This window comes from Tauraco erythrolophus, chromosome 1 (genome assembly GCF_009769465.1).
Source record: "Tauraco erythrolophus isolate bTauEry1 chromosome 1, bTauEry1.pri, whole genome shotgun sequence".
Classification (NCBI taxonomy): domain Eukaryota; kingdom Metazoa; phylum Chordata; class Aves; order Musophagiformes; family Musophagidae; genus Tauraco; species Tauraco erythrolophus.
Genome location: NC_141465.1, coordinates 17,631,676 through 17,654,026, shown reverse-complemented (window position 1 = coordinate 17,654,026; position 22,351 = coordinate 17,631,676). Strand labels below are relative to the sequence as shown.

The following is a 22,351-nucleotide window of genomic DNA, read 5'->3' as shown; positions in this document are numbered from 1 at the left end:
TCATGATTCATAGCTCAAGATGTTTAAACACTATTTCCTCTCCTCTGCATACAGTTGTGGATCACGTTAGTTAGAATAGCATACGGAATCCAGTCATGCAGGTTTGTCTAACTCCAAGTCAACACTGTATTTTCTTGAACGTGACATAAATGGTTCTATAATACTGCTGCTGTAAACTCTGCCTCCTTGCTGTAAACCAAAGACACCACAGAATAAATTAATTAGAGTGGCTATTTTTTTTCCCCCCAGGTCTTACTCTTATCACCTGTGATTTATGTTCCAGAACAATTTTAAACCAAACAAAAGCCTGGGAGAGCAGCTATGGGAAGCTACAAGTTTAAGTCACATGAATAAAATTTACTTTTATGTCTTGAATTACATCAAGAAGGGGAAATGGGCTACTGTAGAATACACAGGTTGTGCAGAACACCAAATTTACAGCACAGAAGGTAAACAAATTTCTAACATATAAGGTAAACAAGGCATAGCGGCGGCCTTTGACTTCACACTGAACTCTTGCAAACAGGAATCCAAAACCTCAGTTCCATTTACACAGGGACAGAAAACAAAGTTGAGATTCGGGACGGCAGGTATTAGTAATACACACTAGTGTACACTCCATACACAAATGGAGTGAAATTCTCTCAATTTTGCTTCTGCCAGGGAGCAAATCTTAGCCGCTTTCCAGCTCGCTTCCAGCCAAATCTTTAGAGCTGACAAAAAACAACTGTGATACTTGCATGAGGTATTACAAAAGCTTATTTAATTCCACAGCCTCAAACATTCAACTCCAGAATTGCTGTTCTCTGAATCCCAATTATCAGGTGATCTTCCAAAGAGAAATCACATTTCCTTGGTGCCTTGGTTCTTCTAAAATTAAGAGGTCTTACCCAAGATAGCCTCCTATGCAAGTTCCAATCCCTCTAGATACTGGTGTACCAAGGAATGCCCTTATTCCTCGCCAATGAACTATCTCACATTAAATACGTGCTTCGCCTTTACTTCAAGCTACAGCACCATAATGAAATGAGCCACAGAGCTTGATGAAGACATGTGTGGAAGTTCAAAGAGCCAGTTACACTGCTGGAACACACAGAACATCCCAGTTCTCTTCAAGTTTTGCAGTCCACAGGAGTTGCAGCAGTCCAGTAGAAAGGACAGAGAGCAGCACATGACTGCAGTCCTTACTTAGAGGGCCATATGCTTTTCTGGGGCTTGTTTGTGTGCCAAATAGAGAAAGAGGATACTGGACAGCGCACTAACTAGGAATATCACATCAAACCAACGATGATAAAAGTTGAACTGGAGCTCTCCCAGGACTTCTGTAATAATAGTGCGATACTCTAAAGGCATACTCATCCGGATCAGGAGCACTGATGACACAAAGTACATACCCTGTAAATTAAAGGAGAGAAAGTAGCAATTGTTTCACAATTGGCTATGTGGCTAAGATGGGTCAGCATATAAAGATTTTATGATGTGTATATGTACACACACACACAAATACATATGCATGCATAAATGCATATAGGCGTGCCCATGGTTCTACATACTCACCATTATCTGTGCTAAAAGCAGAACAATAACATTGGAGGACTTGCTGCTGGAAATGGCATAGAAGAACTAAGAGGAAAAAAAAAAAGAGCACTGGAAATAAGCCTTCAAATAAGTCTGATGTGCCTTAGGACAGCATGAAAGGTACACACCATTCAATACTTTCTAATATATAAAAAAAAAAAAAAAACAACAGTTAAAAGCAGTTTCTGGAGAGGTGACTGTACCCTACTTTCAGAAACCTACAGTCTTAGCCTCAAACATGAATCTCCCTAAGCCAGGAGCACCACATGGTAAAAGCCATACAACAATATACATTGAAGTTCAAGCTTAGGTATCAAAAGCCAGGTCAAGACAAAGAGTCACATGTCTCATGTTAATGCCTTTCCAGTTCTACTAGCAGCTCAAATTAAGCAATTTAAATTATTTTAATCATAGTCTCATGAAGCTTACTAATAAGCCCTGGCTACAGCACCATTTTGAACCCTTGCTCACATTTAACATTTACATCTCTCCCTGACAGCAGTAACAACAGAGTGGGGAAATACACTGCAGAAGGCATTTTTCCTCCCTTCCTCCCTCTGCAAGTATTTATATTCAGACACTTAAAACATAAATGTGTATTGAAAGTGTATACAGTATTTGTCCCATCTAAAGTTAAAGATTTGACAACAGCTCTCCTGGTCCAAAACCACATAAGAGTCTTACCTTTGTAAGTGTGATTAACAATCCTCTGATAGAGGTAACAATAATTATTCCAACAAGAATAAAGGAAATGTGCTGAGACCAGAATTTCACCTGTATCAACAAGAACAATACAGTTACATCTCTAATGCTAACCCCATTTATACCACATTGTATAGCTGCCAATTCTTCACGGTCTTTGTATTTCCTAATTGTACAGATATCCATTGTAGACAGGTTTATACAACAGACATTCTCACAAATATATTAGCAACTGTTTACTCCAAACACTAAAGAAAAACAGTTTAGCTTACACAAATCACAAAGAACCCCATATTCACAGGGATATATTTAAAGAGTGTAAACGACGGAACACTTAAGCACATGAGCAAACATAGTTACTCTGCAGTTAAACGTATTAATCTAAGCAAGTTGACTAACATGTTTCCATTTGCCCAAAACAAACAAGCAAATCACTGCCTCTGGCAAGACCACATTACCATCCCAGCATAAAATCAGTGTGAAAGCAAAGTTCATGGTGCATTTTCCTTCCTCCTCAATAAGTCAGAAGTCAAAGACTCGTTCTCAGGGCTCTATCGCTCTCTCCCTATCAGCAGTATGATTTTATTTAGATAAGAGAGGAATTGCTGAAAAGGCTGTAATAAAGTCTTACATCAAACTGGATTCCCAGATAATTTACTGTGATCTCAATTCCTCTTGTGACTGGATCAGTCTTCCCCACACGGTCAAATACAATATTGATGGTTGCCTGCAAGAGAGAGATGGATTTATGTTCAAAGAAGAAAACAAAAGCATACCTCGCTGTTACACATGAGACACAGGCATGACTCTTGCTTTGTGTCACCAAAGAAAGGGACATGGGGTTGTCAGATTGTCTAAAAAAAGTAAAAAATGCACACATGCAAGAATTGCTTCTCTAATGCTCTATACAAAAAGACAGATCATCCAGAGCTTTATTTCAACTACGGGTCAGTTTCTTTCAGAATTTCCAGAAGCAGGATTTTAAGGAAACTGGAGCATTAAACTGATGAACTGCATGTACAGCAAAATCTATGCAGGGTGTGACATTTGCATATGTCCACATAAAATGCATTAAAACATTACATACCATGAAGATTTTCCAGACACAATAGATGGAGAAAAAATAACCCAAAAAATTAAAGTATTTTCCCTGGAAAGTTTTGGAGTACTCTATTCTCTCCTGGAAATACAAAAGGAGGGAGAGGGAACAGAACACACAAAAAAATAAATATATCGTTTCCACAATCACTCACAAGACAATATTTTAATGGAGCAACGATAGTAGCAAACACAGCTTTACCCTTCTACAACTCTTGATTCAAATGTTTCTGAGCTCAAAAGTTTTAATTCCAAAGTTTCTGAATGGCTTTAGGGACATGGGGCATACTCCAATATGTGTCTGAACCAGAAGAAAGCCGCCATCTAGACCTCAAATAAAAGAAACAGATCCTCACTCCTCCGCATCACAGCATTTCAACATTTAACTGCTGATAGTTTTCAATTTATTATAACATACATTCTCTTCCAAAGTAGTCTGGCATCCAACACCCATCTGGGCAGGGACTTTGCTATCTACCTTTGTTGCATGCAAGTCAGCAGTTTCCAGAAAAAGCTGTCGACTCAGCTCTTCTAGGGCATCCACTTCTTGCTGGATAAGGGACAGATCTGGCAAACCAGCACAGTCAAGGCTAGAGCATGTCAAAAATTCTTAATTAAAAACAAAACATCGCCCACTCTCAGCCCAAGGGCCACTTCTAATGGTTTGACCACTTATTTGATCCAGATCGGTTTTTCGATTCAGTCTTAATGCTCTTTGTTAATGTTGCACCTAAAGAAATCTCAAGGATAGCTATATTGCACACTACTCCATTTTAAGAAAGCAGGCAGTATGCAGCATTCAGGCAGTCATGCAACAAGCTCTTTACTCCTCTGCCTGGGGAACACATCACAGAATAGAACTCAAGCTCTTGAAGACTGCTGCTCCACTTGAATCAGTGCCCCTTGTCACTGAAGTGCATCATCATACGTCACTCTCACATCACCTTCACAAACAAAACTGCTACGTAACTGCTCCAAGAGATTTGTGATTATTATGAAGAGTCTAGTCAAACAGCCAAATTCTGATTTTAACAGCTAGTGGGAAAGGAGAGGAAGAAGTGTCCTCAGCTTTAAAGATGCAAACTGCACACTTTAGGTGGTCTGGCAGAAAACTGGTGGTAGGCGACTATAAGTTAGAGAACAACCCTTGTAATTCCCAACAGGTTCCTTCTACCCCTTTCACACGGGCAGAACTACTTTTGTTCCTATCTATCTTTTTGTCACATTGGTAAATCATAAGACCAATTTATTTGGTCCACAAGTTCCTTCCCGCCCTTCTTTTTCTCACGGCTTTCCAACGTGGCCAGAAAGCCAACTACACGCTAGATAAATTGTTCCAGCACCTCAGCCAACCCTGTTGTTTCACTCAAGTACATCACAGGTTCTCCATCCTGGAAGAGCGTATTTCAGGTTACAAGAAAAACATGCATGCAGGTCAGTCCTATGAGCAGAGGGTACATCAAAACAGAAAGTCACCTCCCATGTCAGTGATGTGATGGGGTAGACATCTGCAATGTGACACCGCAAGTGTGCGCATCTGTCCTGCGACCTGCTGTACACCTCACCCATGGTGATGCAACAGTATATTTATAAGGCAGAGCAGCAGCATATGACTCCCAACTGTGTCACTGTAAAACTATGTGTCCATGTCCTGGTCAAAAGGTCACAGTACCGCATTACAGAGCGAACTCCTCAGGAGATATTAAGCCTTTTACTCAGATTGCTGAAATGTGTTGAGACATAAATGCTTTGTAACTGGCCCAATTAACATTCTTCCATTCAAAACAGAAGAAAGCTGGAGCCACCCCCCCCCCCCCCCCCCCCAGGCAGGTGCCAGCGTGCAGACGAAGGATACTTTCACTGCCTGCAACAGATGTTGTAACACTTTTTATCATTCCCCAGAAGCCGGTGGGTTTGTTATGCACTTCTCCTCTCTGGAACATTGTTCTGTGAGCCACTGCTATCCTAAAAGAACAGAAAACACACATCCTTAGGGATAAAGTATTTTTATTAAAAAATCAAAACAATCCCCCTCCCCAAGAAAAAAAACAAATACAGTTCCTTAGAAGACTGTTAAACTAAATTCACTGCAAACAGATGCCCCCTTTTTTTTTTCTCCTAAGCACCAATCTTGCTTCATAACATTATCTTTATTGGCTCTGGAGTAGAGCCCAGACCCAATCAAGCAAGATTCAACGAGACACCTCCCCAGACTTCCATTCAGGATCCTGCTCCAATCCTTAAAGGGATTTAAACCCAATTAAAAACAAAAATTCAAATGGATTTCTCAGTCATATGATTAGTCGCCTTCCTTTCCTCAAACACATGACTGTGCTATCTCAAGTTCAGGAATCAGAAGACTTCTCACGCTCCTCTCTCCCCTTGAACACCTCTTTATCACTGCACATCCGCCTCCTCCACAGAGCTGTGAGCACTGGGTGGTATGCAGCAGCACTCTCTGATATGCTGTCACTCACTACTGGGCTGCATGACAAGCTGTTATGAAGCAGAAGCACATAAATCCATCATTGGACTGAACCACTGGACGCTTCAGGCAATCTGAACGTGACTCCTAAAGCCAATTCCAACACTACAGCAGTAGCTGCACATTGTCCCTCACACTCCCATGTGCACTGCAGCATAATCCCCACGAGCAGGGCTGGCTTCTGGCCTCATTCCCTCACATTTCTCCCCATTGAAATTTGTGAGCCAGTTATCCACTCCTAAGCTGAAAACTATTCATAGGATTGTCAAGGTGATCCATGATTCAACAGTGTTCAGGCCCTTTCTTCTAACTGCAGCCAGTATTGCTACATTTGGCACTGAGCCCTCGTCAACATTGTTGATAAGCAGTGTAATAATAAAAAAAAAAAATCACTCCTTCACATCCAGCAAAAGAAACACCCTTGGGGCATCCCACATCACACACATAAAAGCATGTATGGCCACAGACTACAAATAACAGAAATCTTAGAACGATTCCGTTCATCCCAATAGCTGCCAAATATGAGAATTGCATTTTTAACCCTTGCTTTCTCCCCAGTACTCGATTCACACGTTCCGTCCCAAACGATCCACAGCATTGCAGCAAAAATGCTGTGGTGAAATGCAAGGCTCCAAGTATACAAAGGTAAATCTTTTCTTTTGAGAGGTGACAGAGATCTCTGTACCCACACAGTAGTCAGTTACAAGTCCCAGACATCCCCAACATCACTCTCCTTGGACCAGAGGTCCGAGAACATTGGACAAAACAAAAGAGCACAGAGTCAGAAGCGGCACTACACAGCATCTTTTAACTCCAAAGTCAGTATTTTAGGATAATCCTAGTTAATTAAATCTATTAAACCCAAGTAATCAAATTCTCTCACTGCTTACTGTCTCACACATGACTACAAATACTGAGTTAACATTTGTTCGCCACTTAACGTTTTCACAGGGGAAGAAAAAAGTTAAGCTTTAACTACACTTTCATATGCTAATACTGATCAGCAGACACACAGGCTGGTGACTAATTCAGCAAGGTTAGGCTACCTAAAAGCTCCCTTGTCATACATTAAAAAGTTCCATTAAAACATTAGTTTGCTAAAAGTAAAGTCTGGGGGACTGCTGTGAGAATTCAGTGTCAGACAGTCAAACCTTTGAAGTGACTATGGTAATTGTACTTATTCTGCACAATTAGTAAGGCATGCAATATGGAATTTGTAACAGCAGACAAAAATCTTCTCAGAGTAAATGAAATTACACTGTTTCCAAAAGCAGCTTTTTTTGCTTGGGGTACATGGAATCAGCTAAACCAAGAAAAGCAGAGTTCTGATGGCAGGCTTGTGCCCTGCACTACGTTCACATCAGCAATGTTTTGCAATTCTGCAAAACTTAACTAACGCAAACCTTGCCACTTCCAACAAGATAGCTGTGTCCACATCAGCTCACTAGCCTGCTTCAGCTTTGACCAGGAAACACCAGATCCACAGAGCAGGACAGCACTTCACACGTATGAATCAGTTTCTGTACTGAAACTGCCAGTAAGAGAGACAGCTGCAGTGGCTTACGTGTCACTTACTCATCAGGGGAGAAAGGTGCCCATCTTACAGTCTAGTCAAGCTGCCATCAGAGTTAAAATATGTCTTGGAAGGCTAATTTGTGCCACTGCAGTAAGAAAGGGTAGTATTTAGTGCACATGCCCGGGAAAAAAACACAAAGTTGTGTGTCAGGCTGGAATGAAACACCACCCAGCTCAAGCTAATTCAGCGACCTGTTTCACTAGAACACGTAGCCCTGACAGGACTAAACATTTTCGTAATTTCAAGAACCATCTTACACCATATTGACTGAAAATCCGTGAAAGAAATCATTTATGCTACTGCTCCCTTCTCACCTTTTTTTTTTGCTAACAATCATGTCCATAGTCTGAAGGAGTCGTCGCTCCAAAGCCAGAATATCTGCATCTGTCACATTCCTGCAAAACGAAGACGCCCAATTAGGCCTGCTACCCCATTTCAGAGGAAATACACACACGCCCATGAAACAAAGAAGAGAGAAACCTGTATAAGGAGAATATGCTTCAGCAATAGAAATGGTTCTAGTATGTAGACATGGCAATAGCCAGAGTCAGAAAAAAGTTATGAAAAAACTTGAATCAATGCCACAGGAAAAGCAGAAGAATAATCTCAAAAAGGTGGACAAAATATTTCACAAGGCAGCAGTTACCTGAGAAAGTAGGACATATAAGTGTATGGACAGTTGACAGCCCCAAATCCTGACAGCAAAGCCATGAGTGTCACCCCAATCACACCCACGCGGCTGATGAGCTGCTCTATAGACAGGATTCCTGAGAGAGGGAAAACTCGGCATTAGTAACCTTGCTCCCTTCACTCTGCTCCACACTTGGTGCCTTCACAACACAACACACATACAGAGCTGCTTAATGAATCCCACTGCCTTCCCACTGCAATGACCAGAGGTAACATGAAGTACCGACAGGGACTATGAAAAGAAAGAGGTAGAAAGCCTCCCTCAAATGTTTGTTACCATGCTTAGAAACAGGGATGGGAAATTTTAATTATGAAGAAGCTTAGGAAAGATCTAGAGAGGACTAACAGTCAACATTTTGGTTCTAAATTAATGAAACATTAGTGATTCCACTTTGCTGAGGTGGGAACACAGATCATTCACCAGACACTATAAAGGAGGCATCTTCCGCAAAGCCACTTCCGCAATAACCAGGATTAGAGTTACTAAACCAGTTAGTTCTGGCAAACCAGCCCCAAAATGTCTGAACCATAGAGAGTCATTTGTCATTACAAGTGACTCCTCCAGATCAGACACAATGTGTGTTTGTAGGATAGCAGAGTTAGGACAGCATAGGAAGCTTATGCTGCTCCTGACTGTTCAGTATTCATCCTGTGGACATACACACGTTGTTGAGGTGATCACCAACAAGGCATTCCACCTGAGCACCAAATGGACTCTGAAGCATATACTCACATAATACAGCATGAATATCAAGCCTGTGCTGTAACCAACACCAAATACTGAAGTTTATTCTTCTCAGCTATTAAACACAGACCTCAACCTGTCTTCTCAGGATACAGTGCCATGTGCTACTAAACATCACTCACTTTTCACCGAGCTAGTTATAGAGCAGCTGCCACACACAGCACATTTGGAGCTTACATGATTGCAAAGCTGAGATGGCCAAGCGCCAAGCCACATTTCATGCTTCAGAGGAGGGGAATAAATGATGAAAGCGAGGCAAAAAGACTTCACAAAGGGAGACCGAGACACCCAGTCATGTGCAGCTGCATAGAGATTTACACGAGCTACAGAATGTGCTACAATACACTGGCCTTTTGCCCCACACACTGTCAGACAGCAGCAGTTAAAACAGAGGTGCCTTCAAAATGACATGACATTCCACTGGTTAAAGCAGTGCTTCCCCATAACACTCACAGCAACCCTACTCTTGTGACCAGGTCAGATAAAATGAATGTTTTATCAACTCAGATGAAGATAAGAGTCTTATCAGAATACCAGTATGTAACTGAGTAAAGCATAACCTTCCTTCTACTACGAGCTACCAAACTCAGGTCTATTAAACAAGCTGCAGACCAACCAGGGCTCCTGACTCAGAGCCCTTGATTAATTGTGCATTTCCCAGCTGCAGCACACTGCCATTACCATTCCCAGGCAAGGCAACCCCTGACACAGGATGCCAGTGCAGGTACTTGATGGGGCCTCACTTGTCAGCACAATTCCTCAGCTGCAGCACACCACCATACACACAACTGAGCAGAGTGGGACACACCAAGAAAAGACACTACAGGTAACGTTCTGCAGGGTGAGGGGCTCACTAAGTACAGCCTCTCGTCACGTCTCCTTCCACTATAGGATCCCACCTGTCTGAACTGGGCCACCGCCACATGATAAAGCCCTGCAGCAGCCTTGTCTATACATGCAGAACAGCAGCACTCCAGCAGAACAGCAGGGAAAAAAAAACCCAAACTTAGAACCCTTCACTCTAACCTTATGTCTATATCTGGTAGGATAGAGCACTGTTCACCTGTTAAGTGGAGGTATCATCCTGTAAAGGAGAAGTTAAAACTAGAAAACAGCCCACTACCAGTTCTGGAGATCTCCAGTTGGCACACAGCTTCACTGAACCTTTTCAGTGATCTGAAGAGGATTACCTAAACTGCAGATTCATACCGCTGTCAGCATGGCACCAGTGCCAGCACCGAGGGTCCAGAGGCTGAGGAAGGATCGCAGGTATGTTCAAACGAACTTACACTGCCGTCCAAGAGAACCCCTGTCGCTCCAGCCAGCGAGTCGGCTTTGTCGGAGGCCCAGCTGAAGTGTATGTACACCAACGCACGCAGCATGGGAAATAAACAGGATGAGCTGGAGATGCGTGCACATGAGCAGGGCTACGACCTTATTGGCATCACGAAGACGTGGTGGGATGACTCCTATGACTGGAGTGTCAACATGGAGGGGTATAAGATTTTTAGAAAGGACAGGAAGGGGAGACGAGGAGGGGGTGTCGCTCTCTATGTCAGCAACCGGCTGGAATGCGTGGAGCTTCGCCTGGGGTCGGAGGACGAGCTGACAGAGAGCTTATGGGTCAAGATTAGAGGACGGGGACGGATAGGGGATGTTACGGTAGGGGTCTGTTACAGGCCACCTGGCCAGGAGGACAGAGCAGATGAGGCGCTTTATAGCCAGATAGGAGCAGCCTCGCGGTCACAAGCCCTGGTCCTCATGGGGGACTTCAACCACCCTGACATCTGTTGGAGAGACAATACGGCAGGGCACAGGCAGTCCAGGAGGTTCCTGGAATGCGTGGATGACAACTTCCTCCTGCAGGTGATGGAGGAGCCGACAAGGAGGGGTGCCATGCTCGACCTTGTGCTCACCAACAGGGAGGGACTGGTGGGTGATGTGAAACTTAAGGACAGCCTTGGCTGCAGTGACCACGACACGGTGGAGTTCAAGATCCATGGGGCAGCAAGGAAACCATTCAGCAAGCTCTGTACCCTAGACTTCAAGAAGGCGGACTTCGGCCTCTTCAAGGACTTGATGGGCAAAGTGCCGTGGGAGGCGGCGCTGGAGGGACGAGGGGCCCAGGAAAGTTGGTCCACGTTCAAGGAGCACCTCCTCCAAGCTCAGCAGAGGTGCATCCCAATGAAGAACAAGTCGGGCAAAAAGACCAGGAGGCCTGCGTGGATGAGCAAGGAGCTCCTGGACCAACTGAAAATGAAGAGGTTAGCCTACAGAGGGTGGAAGCGGAGACAGATAGCCTGGGAGGAATACAGAGAAGCTGTACGAGTGACCAGGGATCAAGTGAGGAAGGCTAAAGCCCTGAAGGAATTGAATTTGGCAAGGGATATAAAAAGCAATAAGAAATGCTTCTATAGGTATGTAGGGGACAAAAGGAAGTCCAAGGAGAACGTAGGCCCCCTCCGGAAGGATACTGGTGCTCTGGTCACCCGGGACATAGAGAAGGCTGAGGTACTCAATGAATTTTTTGCCTCAGTCTTCACTGATAAAGCCTCTTGTCTTACCACCCAAGCTGTGGAAAGAACTAGCAGGGACTGTGAGGATGAACCACCGCCCACTGTACTTGAAGAGCAGGTTCGGGAACATCTGAGGAACTTGAAGGTGCACAAGTCCATGGGACCTGATGAGATCCATCCGCGGGTCCTGAAGGAACTGGCGGATGAAGTTGCCAAGCCACTGGCCATTGTATTCGAGAAGTCGTGGCGGTCTGGCGAGGTCCCCGATGACTGGAAGAGAGGGAACATAACCCCCATTTTTAAAAAGGGGAACAAGGAGGACCCGGGCAACTACAGGCCGGTCAGCCTCACCTCTGTGCCTGGCAAGGTCATGGAGCAGATTCTCCTGGGAACCATGCTAAGGCACATGGAGAGCAAGGAGGTGGTGGGTGACAGCCAACATGGCTTCACAAAAGGCAGATCGTGCCTGACCAACTTGGTGGCCTTTTACGATGGGGTGACAACATCGGTGGACAAGGGTCGACCAATGGATGTCATCTACCTGGACTTGTGCAAAGATTTTGACACTGTCCCGCACGACATTCTTCTCTCTAAACTAGAGAGGCATGGGTTTGATGGATGGACCACTCGGTGGATAAGGAATTGGCTCAATGGCCGTACTCAGAGAGTAGTGGTCAACGGCTCGATGTCCATGTGGAGACTGGTCACGAGTGGCGTCCCTCAGGGGTCCGTGTTGGGCCCGGCCCTCTTCAACATCTTTGTCGGTGACGTGGACAGTGGCATGGAGTGCACCCTCAGCAAGTTTGCAGATGACACCAAGCTGTGTGGTGCCGTCGACACGCTGGAAGGGAGGGATGCCATCCAGAGGGACCTCGACAGGCTGGAGAGGTGGGCCCGTACCAACCTCATGAAGTTTAACCAGGCCAAGTGCAAGGTCCTACATCTGGGTCATGGCAATCCCAGGCACAAATACAGACTGGGCGGAGAATGGATCGTGAGCAGCCCTGAGGAGAAGGACTTGGGAGTACTGGTGGACGAGAAGCTCAATATGAGCCGGCAATGTGCTCTTGCGGCCCAGAAGGCCAACCGCGTCCTGGGCTGCATCAAGAGGAGCGTGGCCAGCAGGTCAAGGGAGGTGATTCTCCCCCTCTACTCTGCCCTCGTGAGACCTCACTTGGAGTATTGCGTCCAGTTCTGGAGTCCCCAACATAAGAAGGACATGGACCAGTTGGAGAGGGTCCAGAGGAGGGCCACGAAGATGATAAGACGGCTGAAGCACCTTTCCTATGAGGACAGGCTGAAAGAGTTGGGGCTGTTCAGCCTGGAGAAGAGGAGGCTCCGAGGTGACCTTATAGCGGTCTTCCAGTACCTCAAGGGGGCCTACATGAAAGATGGGGAGAGGCTGTTCAGGAGGGCCAGTTGTGATAGGACAAGGGGTAATGGTTTTAAAATAGAGGGAGGTAGATTCAGGTTGGATATTAGGAAAAAATTTTTTACCATGAGAGTTGTAGAACACTGGAACAGGTTGCCCAGAGAGGTGGTGGATGCTCCATCCCTGGAGACGTTCAAGGCCCAGTTGGATGAGGCCCTGAGCAACCTGATCTAGTTGGAGATATCCCTGTTCCTTGCAGGGGGGTTGGACTAGATGACCTTTGAAGGTCCCTTCCAGCCCTAACGATTCTATGATTCTATGATTCTAAACCCCATGGCTAAGTTCCCATCGGGTTATTATATTCTGCTAACTCAAGCGTCTTCTGCAGCTCCCGAGTGGATACATGTTTTTCTTAGCAATGAAACTCTGGGCAGAGGGATGTGCACTACACACTAGCTGTTGCATTTCAGTGGCAAATGACACAATTACAAAACACATATACACACTCTTAGGAAAGTTTTAGGATCACAGATGAAAGGGTAAGCAGACCCTACAGCAGTTGGTATCCTTCAATTTTTCTCTTACAGATTAGGACAGAGTAAAGCAGCTTCCTAGAGAACAGAAAGATTAAGCTGACTGTTATTCATGCAGACAGACACATTCACCAGTTTGAACGAATTTCACCCATTGAGAACAATATACAAACAATTTTGCAGATAAGGGCAACATAAATTACACAGGAAACCCACGTGGCAAGTAGTCTGGTTCCACAGTGTTATAATCCTTCGGCACACTTAGGTGCCCAAAGGATTCAGTACAGCTAGGCACACGCTGACGACCTGTTGGACCCAAACTAGCCCAAGTGCAAACAGTATCTTCACACTATAAATACTCTTGGTTCCACGACTGCAACTCGGAGATATCCAAGCTAATTCTGCACATAAACAGCTCCAGCATCCAGCAGGACTTACCAACTCACATCCTAGTACCATGCAACTGTGCTGCCTCTGGGCTCAGGTGCAGTACGAAACTGTACTGAAGTTGGCGCGCACTGCCAGACGTGTGGCCAGCTACAGTCTCTATAGCTCTGCTGTTTAGGCACCCTGCCTTGTTTTGTCAACTGGACAGCCACCTATGCTCAACTGATCTGATTTTGGTCACAAGAAACAATAATCTGACTGAAAATAGTCAGATGAAGGATTGGCTGTTGATTCTTTTCTTAAATAAATTAGCTTTAGTCTCCACAAGAAAAAGAACCAGCAAATAAAAATACTGATCAACTTTTTGGGGAGATAAAGTTTTTGTGTCTTCAAAAAGTACACTAGGTTCTTACATAGGCTAGGTTCAGTTACGACTCATTCATTTCCCTAAAGTTTTCCTGTGGTACTGGAAGAAAGCTAATGAAAATAATTCAGATATATCCACCCATTTCTGTCAGTCTGACAACCCTCAAATTGCAGATTTCAAAGCTGAGCAGACCCTCAGTCACAAGAACTACTTTCTACAGTCCTCACTGTAGAGCTGAGATAACACAGTAATAGCTCCAAGATAAAAGTGAGATAACAAAGCCTATTTTCAAAGCAAGAATATGAAACTCACCATGTTTTGGGCTGAGGATAGGAAATGGGTCCCCCAACTTCCAGAAGAAATACATGAATGTCAACCACAGAACACACGCAAAAAGCAGTTTCTGTCTGTGCACTAACAGAGAGGAAAGAAACAGTATTTTAAAGACCTTCTTCCTTTAGGGCTTTTCCCAGCTTGCAAAATTGTTACATTGGTCCAAAGACTGCTTTGAGCACAGGTGGCCAAAACAGGTGCCAACTGCCAGCGCAACAGCTAGCAGTATGCACCCCCTCACTTCCTACAGAACTGGCTGTTTGAGAGACCACCATCTGCACAGGCGAATGCAGCAACGCACCGCTTCGGCTTTTCCCCACGGATGCATGAAGAGGGCTGCACTGTGAACAGGGGATCCCTTAGCTGTGTCTTTTGGTGTGACCCTGAACATGAAGCTTGAAAACTTTATCTTTGTGCCAAAACTGCACAATTAACAATCCCAACCTACATGCCTAAGCTCAACACAAAAGAGCAATGAATATCAATAGCTCAAGGGTAAGTGTCCATTAGTGCGTGGAAGAGGCCTCATCCAGAGAGTAGAAAGCAAAATAAAGCAAAAATAATTTATTGAGCTTTCTGCCTGAAGAGTGATTTATCGAGCTTATCTGACTCATTTCTTTTACCTGCTAGCAGAAGACAAAGCCTTGCCAAGGGTTCCAGGGTTTGGCTGCAAGCTTAAAATTGTAAAGGAACAAATTCCAGTAACATTACTCTAAAGTGCTCAACTTCACTGAAATCCATAAAGAAAAGCTACATTTGTTGGAGTCATGTAAAGTATCTCCTAACTGCTCAATAAACAGTTCATGCTAAAGCATAAAGTTCCAAAGAGAAGTTATCCAGCCAGAACAAAGCCAGAGGAAGGATAAAGCTATAGGGATAGTGACCACCACATCTCTCTCTCTCTCAGAAAAGTTATTTCTCATTCGTATGTGTAGTCTGAAATCAGCAGCCCCACTGCCATAAACCAAGTACTCACATAATCTGATATTGCTCACAACGAAGTAACCAATGTAGAAGGGTACCATGAAGACAAGGATGAGCAAAATGACACACAGGTTCAGCTTCCAGTGAAAATATCGAGAGCTAAAATAAAGTCAAAACACTGATTAGCACACTATCATAATACAACAAATTTCTCAAAGAAATCACATTTCAATGCAATCCTCTCAATTGCCTCGAGCATTGGATAATATTGACCTGGCATATAGAATATTCTGAATTTTGTTTGTTGTTTGGGTTGGAGTGGGGTGGGTGTTTGTTTTGGTTTTTTTTGGTTTTTAATACAGAGCTCAAGAATGTGTATTTCAAAATTAACTATCCAGAAAAACACACTGGGCTATTTTATCAAATACTGTACTTTCTACAGTGACTAATGCTGGATGCAGCATGATTCATTTGCTTTACTGCTCATCTAGTTGAACAGTAAATCAAAAGTAAGTATAAGCAGTAATTAATTTTTTAATGAGTGGCTGAGTCAAAAAAGGGCTAACAAATTTAAAAGATTAAAATATTTAATGTTCATAATTCAACGTTTCACTTCAAAGTGAGTTGTGTCATCTGCAAGACATTGCAAAGCAAGAATTCAAAAATACATATATATCATCATGATCAATACTTCTCTGAACAAAGGAGAGTATTGAAGTGCAGATAAGATTCATCTTGGCTGAACTGACTTTTCACTTAGCTTGAATGGAAAAAATACATGTCCTGTTCCCAGTCTTAACTCCTATTCTCTTTATGCATCAGGGAAGGAGAAATTATGAGGACTCTTGTCACTTTTTTCTAGCTAATTCAGAAGCAAACATTTTCATCTATATTGATGTCCAGCCCTTTTTTTGAAGCTTATAAAAGCATTCCCCTCAGTGATCCCTCTGGCTGCAAGCTCTACAGATTAATAATGTACACTCAGAACTAACATTACCTTTTATCAGTTTTGTACTTCTTGGCTTTCAACTCCTTAGACTGCTCTCTTATACCAGCATGGTAGGGCAGAATAAATGGGAAGCCCAGCTAGCCTCTACATGTTACTGTTCTATCTTCTCTTTCCTACTGACTTCTGAAGCAGACAGTTTTTAACATCCTCTTTATGAAGAAGTCCTCACCCTGTGTCAAGGGAGGATGTGCCTTTGATTCACAAATACCATATTATTACTGAACTAGTTTTTACTCCACAATTAGCTTCACATCTTATTCCCTGCTCTGACCACCACAGAAAGACTAGTGCTTATAGTTTCTACAGTTCTTAACATCTGAAAAGTGCTCTTCAGCATGATCTGAAGCCTTACAATACTCCCATAAAAGAAATCATTTCTTTTAACTTCACAAATGGAGAAAGTCAAAGACTGAAGCCTTGCCCTAAGGACCTGGACCACACTAATAGCAAATGCATGGAAAATCGGGAACTTAAGGCTTCTAGTCTCATGTTCTGTCAAATAAACAAATGTTGCTGCTCAAATATCTTCATTGAGTTGTTGGCAACTTTCTCACATAATTTCCCCAATCTAAGACTAATCCATTAATTTAGAAGTTGGACTAAAGATGCTGCAGAGTACAAGGAAGGCTAGCTCTTGAGTGAGCTCCCCGACTCACCTGCTGTTCAGTACTCCCAAAATCTCAAAGATGATGAGTTCAAACATGGTACAAGAGAAGGCAAAAGTCACAGAGAAGATCACCTGGACCACATATTGTCGCACCTGTGAAGGAGAAAACAAGCCAGAGACATCAGGCATTTCCATTCCTAGAACAGCATCCTGATATCACTCAGGTAACAAAAACAAATCACAAGGTACAATGGCACACAACTGGGTCTCTTGCTTCAAGGCACTTTGCCCTTTGTCTAAATTGGAAGAAACCACCAGCCTGCTAGAAACCAGAGAGCAAACTCACAAGTTGCTCAGTATTACACTGATTGCAGCTATTGGCACGTTTGAGAGAGATGCATTACACAGAAGGGATGTGAAGCGTGCCATGCTCTGTGTCAACTTGACAAACAACAGACCCTTGCCAACAGAGCTCTCTGATCTTAACTTCAGACTTAAAAATAAGATCCACATCAGAAAAACTTCTGGGGTCTGAATTTGGCTCACACTTAAGCCATCTCAGACCAAGGCTGTATTTCCTCATACTCCTCTAGGGATAAGAGGACGCATCAGTTTTATTCCATCCCATCCTCACAAACAATTCAGCCACAATGAACAAACCACACTGAGTTTAAAGATAACCTCTGAATCTGATTTTGTCTCAAAAATTTTACAATCAACGTAAGGCAGGCTTACTCAAGCAAAAGACAGTACAGTTTCTTGTAACCCCTGCACCTCCTTTTTTTTTTTTTAACAGTAGCTAATATGGAAACTTCCACTGGCCCCAGAAAAAAAACATTTCCTCAGACATCTAGGAGTCGTTCAAATAGAAACACAAGAGGAAATTAAAAAGAAAGTAACTGTAGAAACAATTAAAAATAAAATAAGAGGGCTTAAAGAGAGGAAAAAGGCCAACTGCAGTTTTAAAAATGTTTCTATAATCAGGAGTAATTTTTAAGGTATAGACTTGTAACAAAAGGTTCTCACCTCATAATCCTTGAAGAGCTTACGCATGAAGAATAGCCACCCAAATCCAAAGAACAGCACCTGCAGAAGAGATGAAGCACTTAACATTTGTCTCCAGCACCTTGCAAAATACAAAGCTACTTTACTACTGATTGTAGATGAAACAAGTGGAAGAAAAAGAGCCGTGCCAAAGTACCCCAAATCCACAAAAGATTAAAATTTGCCACAGTACCATGGAGAGAAGAATATTTTAAATATTCAAGTGTAGCAGCCACAGGCGGCTAAAACCTTGCGGAAGATCCAGTCAAGACAGCCCAGCTCTGTATTCCCAAGTTCTCAGAATTCCTCAGCTCCTGGCCTGCCAGAATCCTTTGCACTGTTGTTTCTTGTTTCACTCTTCTAATCTATAGAACTACAGCTTATAGTTTTTACAGGAAGCACAGAAATGGTGGCAAAGTAAACACTTCAACGTCCACAATGCACACATCTTCTAGGGATGAGCAAATTTTATAAAAATATCTGCTGTTTCTTCAAGACTAGAAGCACACTTCATCTTTCTGGAGAGATCTTTACACTGAATCTGGTTACACACTGACACAATGCAGGTGAAAGGTGTTAAGAGCACCTCTAAAGTAGGGATAAGGCAGTACTGAATGCCACAAACCACCATCCGGAGTTGCAGAAAGCCACATGGACAAGGCAGGCGAAGCAGGACAAGCCAATAATGCTTTGCATTTCAACGGCTCTCAGAGCACTTTACAAAATGTAGTTTGGTTTCAATATACACCTGAAGAGACAAACTCAATATCACAGCTGTTTTGCAGATGACTTAAATGAAATGAATATAAATTAAGCAACGTCATCAAAACTGTAATCACCCATCTTCAGAGAGTAAAAGGAGACTGTGTTGTCAGGCCTTCCACAGGTAGCCCGATCTATTTCTCAGAAGACTTAAAACGAGTGTAATGATTTAAAAGAACCCAAGCAAAAAGAGAATTCAGAAGATATTAAATATATCTTATAAAGGTAGCTTTGACCAAAGCAAAGAGAAAAAAGTGTTTATCAGAAAGCACGGCATGAAGATAGCATTTCTTTTCAGAGCACATGGAAAAGGCCAGAGCATTCTGTCCCTCTGTGGAAACAGGAAACTTTCAAAGACAAAAATGCAGGAATCATTGTAGATGATTCTACTGTGCATCAGGAGTAACTGGATCCCAGAAGTGGCAAAGGTAACAGACTAACATAATTTACAGACAAGGAACACTTGGAACACTGGGCAAGGAAGATCAAACATATTTGCCTTGAAAGAAACGAAACAGGAATGAGGTCTAGTGATTGGTAACAGCTGGCAAAATTTGTTTGAGGAGGACTTCAGACTTTATAGTAATAGATAGCAAAAAGAAAAAGGTAAGACATTCTACAAGCCTCCTATGTACAGGTCATAAATTGAAGAAGTACCATAAGCAAGTGATATTTACATAAAGTAATTTCACATGTAACAGCAAGAAGAAGGAAAAAGGTAGAGACAAACTTTTCAAAAAGAAGCAAATAAAGTAAAAGAAAGAGGAGGAGATAATTAAGTATATTAATAACAGAGGAAATTATATATGAAGATTAGATTTCCCTTGTGTTAGGGACTGCACAAAAGCACTGAAAGACATTATCTTAACAGTTCACACTCTTAAGACAATGCAGGTGAATGTTAAGTCAGAAAATCCTCGAGCATTTGATAATTACATGCGGCAATTTAATATCGAACTTGATACTTTTGAAGATGATGAGAAGGTGCAAAGCTACCATCACAAATGAAAGAAAAGCAAATTGGACAATTTAGATCTTAGAATGTAAAGCAAATAATGGGAAAGTTTTTGTTCTGCATGAATTGTTAACAGTATTAAAGCTACACTCAATCCACTGACAGTGAAAAAGCATGTTAGGAGCAAAATTCAAAGCATTATGAAGCAGGAGGACACTGTACTTCTAAGAAATAGCCAAAAGCTATCCTGAAAACTGTCAGCAAAATGACAGAGTTGAGCATTAAAGTCTATATAAGACAATCAACTGCTGTTGAGAGGAAAAAGGTTCTCTTTCCTCAGCTCATCCCTCCTCACTACAGAACAAGAATTTCACACCAGCTCAGAAGCTTAACTAGATCACAGAGGGATCTGATAAACTCATTTAACCAAATACTGGAGAAATAATAAGAGAGTACGACTGTGCAGCGAAGTGGAAGTGAAGAGGGAGCAGAACCTTCCGCTTCTGGCAGAAGCAAACAGCTGGACCACCTCAATTGCCAGAGAGGCAGACAGGAAGAAAGGGTATTCAGATGCTTACTGAGGAAGGAGCAGGGTAGCAAGCAGGAGAGGAAAGTCAAAGAGAACACAATGACGAGATAAATTACTAGCAAAGGAGGATAATGAAGGAGGAGGCAGTATTTCCTCCCACAAAACAGTACAATTTCAAGTATGTTAAGACCACAACCCACTTCATAATGATAAAAATGACATGAAAGGGTTTAAAGGGCTCCCAGGTGAATTCTGCTGCTGTAAAACAAAGACTAATTAACAGATGACTTTGATGGCAACAGAAGGAAAAAGCTGAAGGAAGTGTTGAATCACAGATGGACCAATGGAGAAAGAGGCATTTAAGATAAAATAGTGGTGTCTTTTTAAATTCTTTAAAGCAGATCATGAAAAAAAATCCTCCAAAGACGAAAACAAGCAAACTCCTCAGCGGCAAACCAGGGGTTGAAGACTCACACAGAATAGCATAGAATAGAACTATTTCAGTTCCGAGGGACCTACAACGATCACCTCGTCCAACTGCCTAATGATTAGTGTTCTCGAGGAATACGAGAAACAAAGTAAATACTACATAGAGAATAGCAAGACGAACTTCCCTGACTGTTCCAAGAAAACTCCAATTTATAGAAACGATGTACTATTACAAGAAAAGCTCCATTCGCCACAACCTTATTCGCTGAACCTTTTTATGCGTTACACGCTCTGACTTGACAATTGCACGAGAGCAACGGTCGCCGCGGCACGTAAGGGAGCCGCCCGAAAGACGCGCACGGCTCATCTTCTCCTGCAACAGGAGCTCCGGCGGCAGAAAAGGGCGGGCAGCCCCGACGTGACAAGCTAACCGCCTAAAGCCCCTCGACTTGCAGCAGCGAGGCCTTTTTCCGCCGTTGCTGCAGAGCCCCGGACGGTGAAGGCAGGGAGCCGCTCCCTGCGCTCGGCGGGCGAGGCCGAGGGGCGCCGGGAGCGGGGCGACACGCCGCTGCTCCCCGCGGCGCTCCCGCCGCCCCCCAGCCCACCCTCCCTCAGGGGCCGCACGCCCGGCGCGCCGGCAGCTGCGCATGCGCGCCCGCAGGCACCGCCCCCACGCGCTCCCAACGGCCGCTTCCGGAGCGGCGGTGAGCGGGCCGGGGCGGGCCGCGGCGAGACCCACCTCGCCCCCCCGCCACCCCCCCCCCCTCCAGGGCAGGGGGGCGACCGTTCCGCGCAGCAGCAGGGTACCTGGGAGGTGACCATGATGCTGGAGTCGATGAGGAAGCTCATGGCGGCCACCAGCGCCGCCGCCCGCCCCCACGGCAGTGCGCAGGCGCGCGCGTGTCTTCCTCAGCCCGGCGCACCGCCCTCTCCGCGGCGGGGCGGGGCCAGGGGAAGGGGCGGGGCCAGGAATAAGCTCCGCCCCGCAGGGGGCTGGCGGCTGGCGGCGGCGGGCGAGTGGGGCGGTGTGGCGTCCCTGCGGGCTGCGGGGAGGGGGTCTCGCCCCCACCGGGGGCATCACGCGTGGGCCCGGTGGCCGGGACTCGCTGCCGCAGGCAGGGGGCCCTGGAGGAAACCTGACCCCTTTTCCTGGCCGCTGGCGAAACTCAGGACGGATGGTGCCTCCCTGACCGCAGCGGGAAGCCGAGGGAAGGGGTCTCGCTGCCGGCCGGGGAAGGAGGTGGTTGGCCGGAGGTGCAAACGCCGTTTTGCCACCGCTTGGACTCCTGTCAAGAGTCGTGCAGCAGCGGAGCGTGGCACGCCGCGGCTCCTCTAGGCCCATCGTCCCACCTAAGGGGAGACCGATCTCCCACGAGGCGCCCTTTCCATCCTCCGTCCTCCCTCTGCACCGAGAACCCAGCCGCGGACACCTTTGGGGCATTGCAATTATAATGTATCGAGGAATGGGGCCAGAAGGGAAGTAAAAGTTCAAACAGAAAATTTCCTGATGCCTATCAGTGTGAGATCCAATCCTTCATGTCACAGTCAAGTCACGTCCCTGCTTGCCCTTAACAGTGTCTGTATCTTTTGTTTTTTGTTTTAAAAACACACCTAACCTTTGCCACACAAAACTACATCTGGAATAATAAATCATATGAGAAGAGAAAGGATCAAGTGCGTTAGCCGAGAGGTTAACGAAGCACGGAGCCC

General features: G+C 44.4%; 1 protein-coding gene across 3 annotated transcripts; it reads right to left on the bottom strand.

Moving 5' to 3' along the window:
• Window positions 1-1,187: 1,187 nt before the first annotated feature.
• Window positions 1,188-21,508, bottom strand: LOC104381154 (Golgi pH regulator). Of its 3 annotated transcripts, none has more exons than XM_086617519.1 (14): window positions 21,449-21,508; window positions 17,949-18,008; window positions 16,972-17,075; window positions 15,359-15,465; window positions 14,362-14,463; window positions 8,086-8,206; window positions 7,754-7,834; window positions 5,200-5,343; window positions 3,857-3,971; window positions 3,368-3,460; window positions 2,912-3,007; window positions 2,263-2,352; window positions 1,558-1,623; window positions 1,188-1,395 (listed from the first exon to the last, which is right to left on the bottom strand). In XM_086617519.1, the coding sequence occupies exons 1-14, from the start codon at window positions 21,488-21,490 to the stop codon at window positions 1,189-1,191; spliced, it is 1,428 nt and encodes a 475-aa protein (XP_086473645.1). In that variant the 5' UTR covers window positions 21,491-21,508; the 3' UTR covers window position 1,188. The 3 variants fall into 3 exon arrangements, with proteins under 3 accessions (XP_086473645.1, XP_086473653.1, XP_086473662.1); XM_086617527.1 differs by having other exon boundaries at window positions 3,857-3,945; window positions 5,234-5,343; XM_086617536.1 differs by lacking the exon at window positions 21,449-21,508 and adding an exon at window positions 20,899-20,946 and having other exon boundaries at window positions 3,857-3,945; window positions 5,234-5,343.
• Window positions 21,509-22,351: the final 843 nt, after the last annotated feature.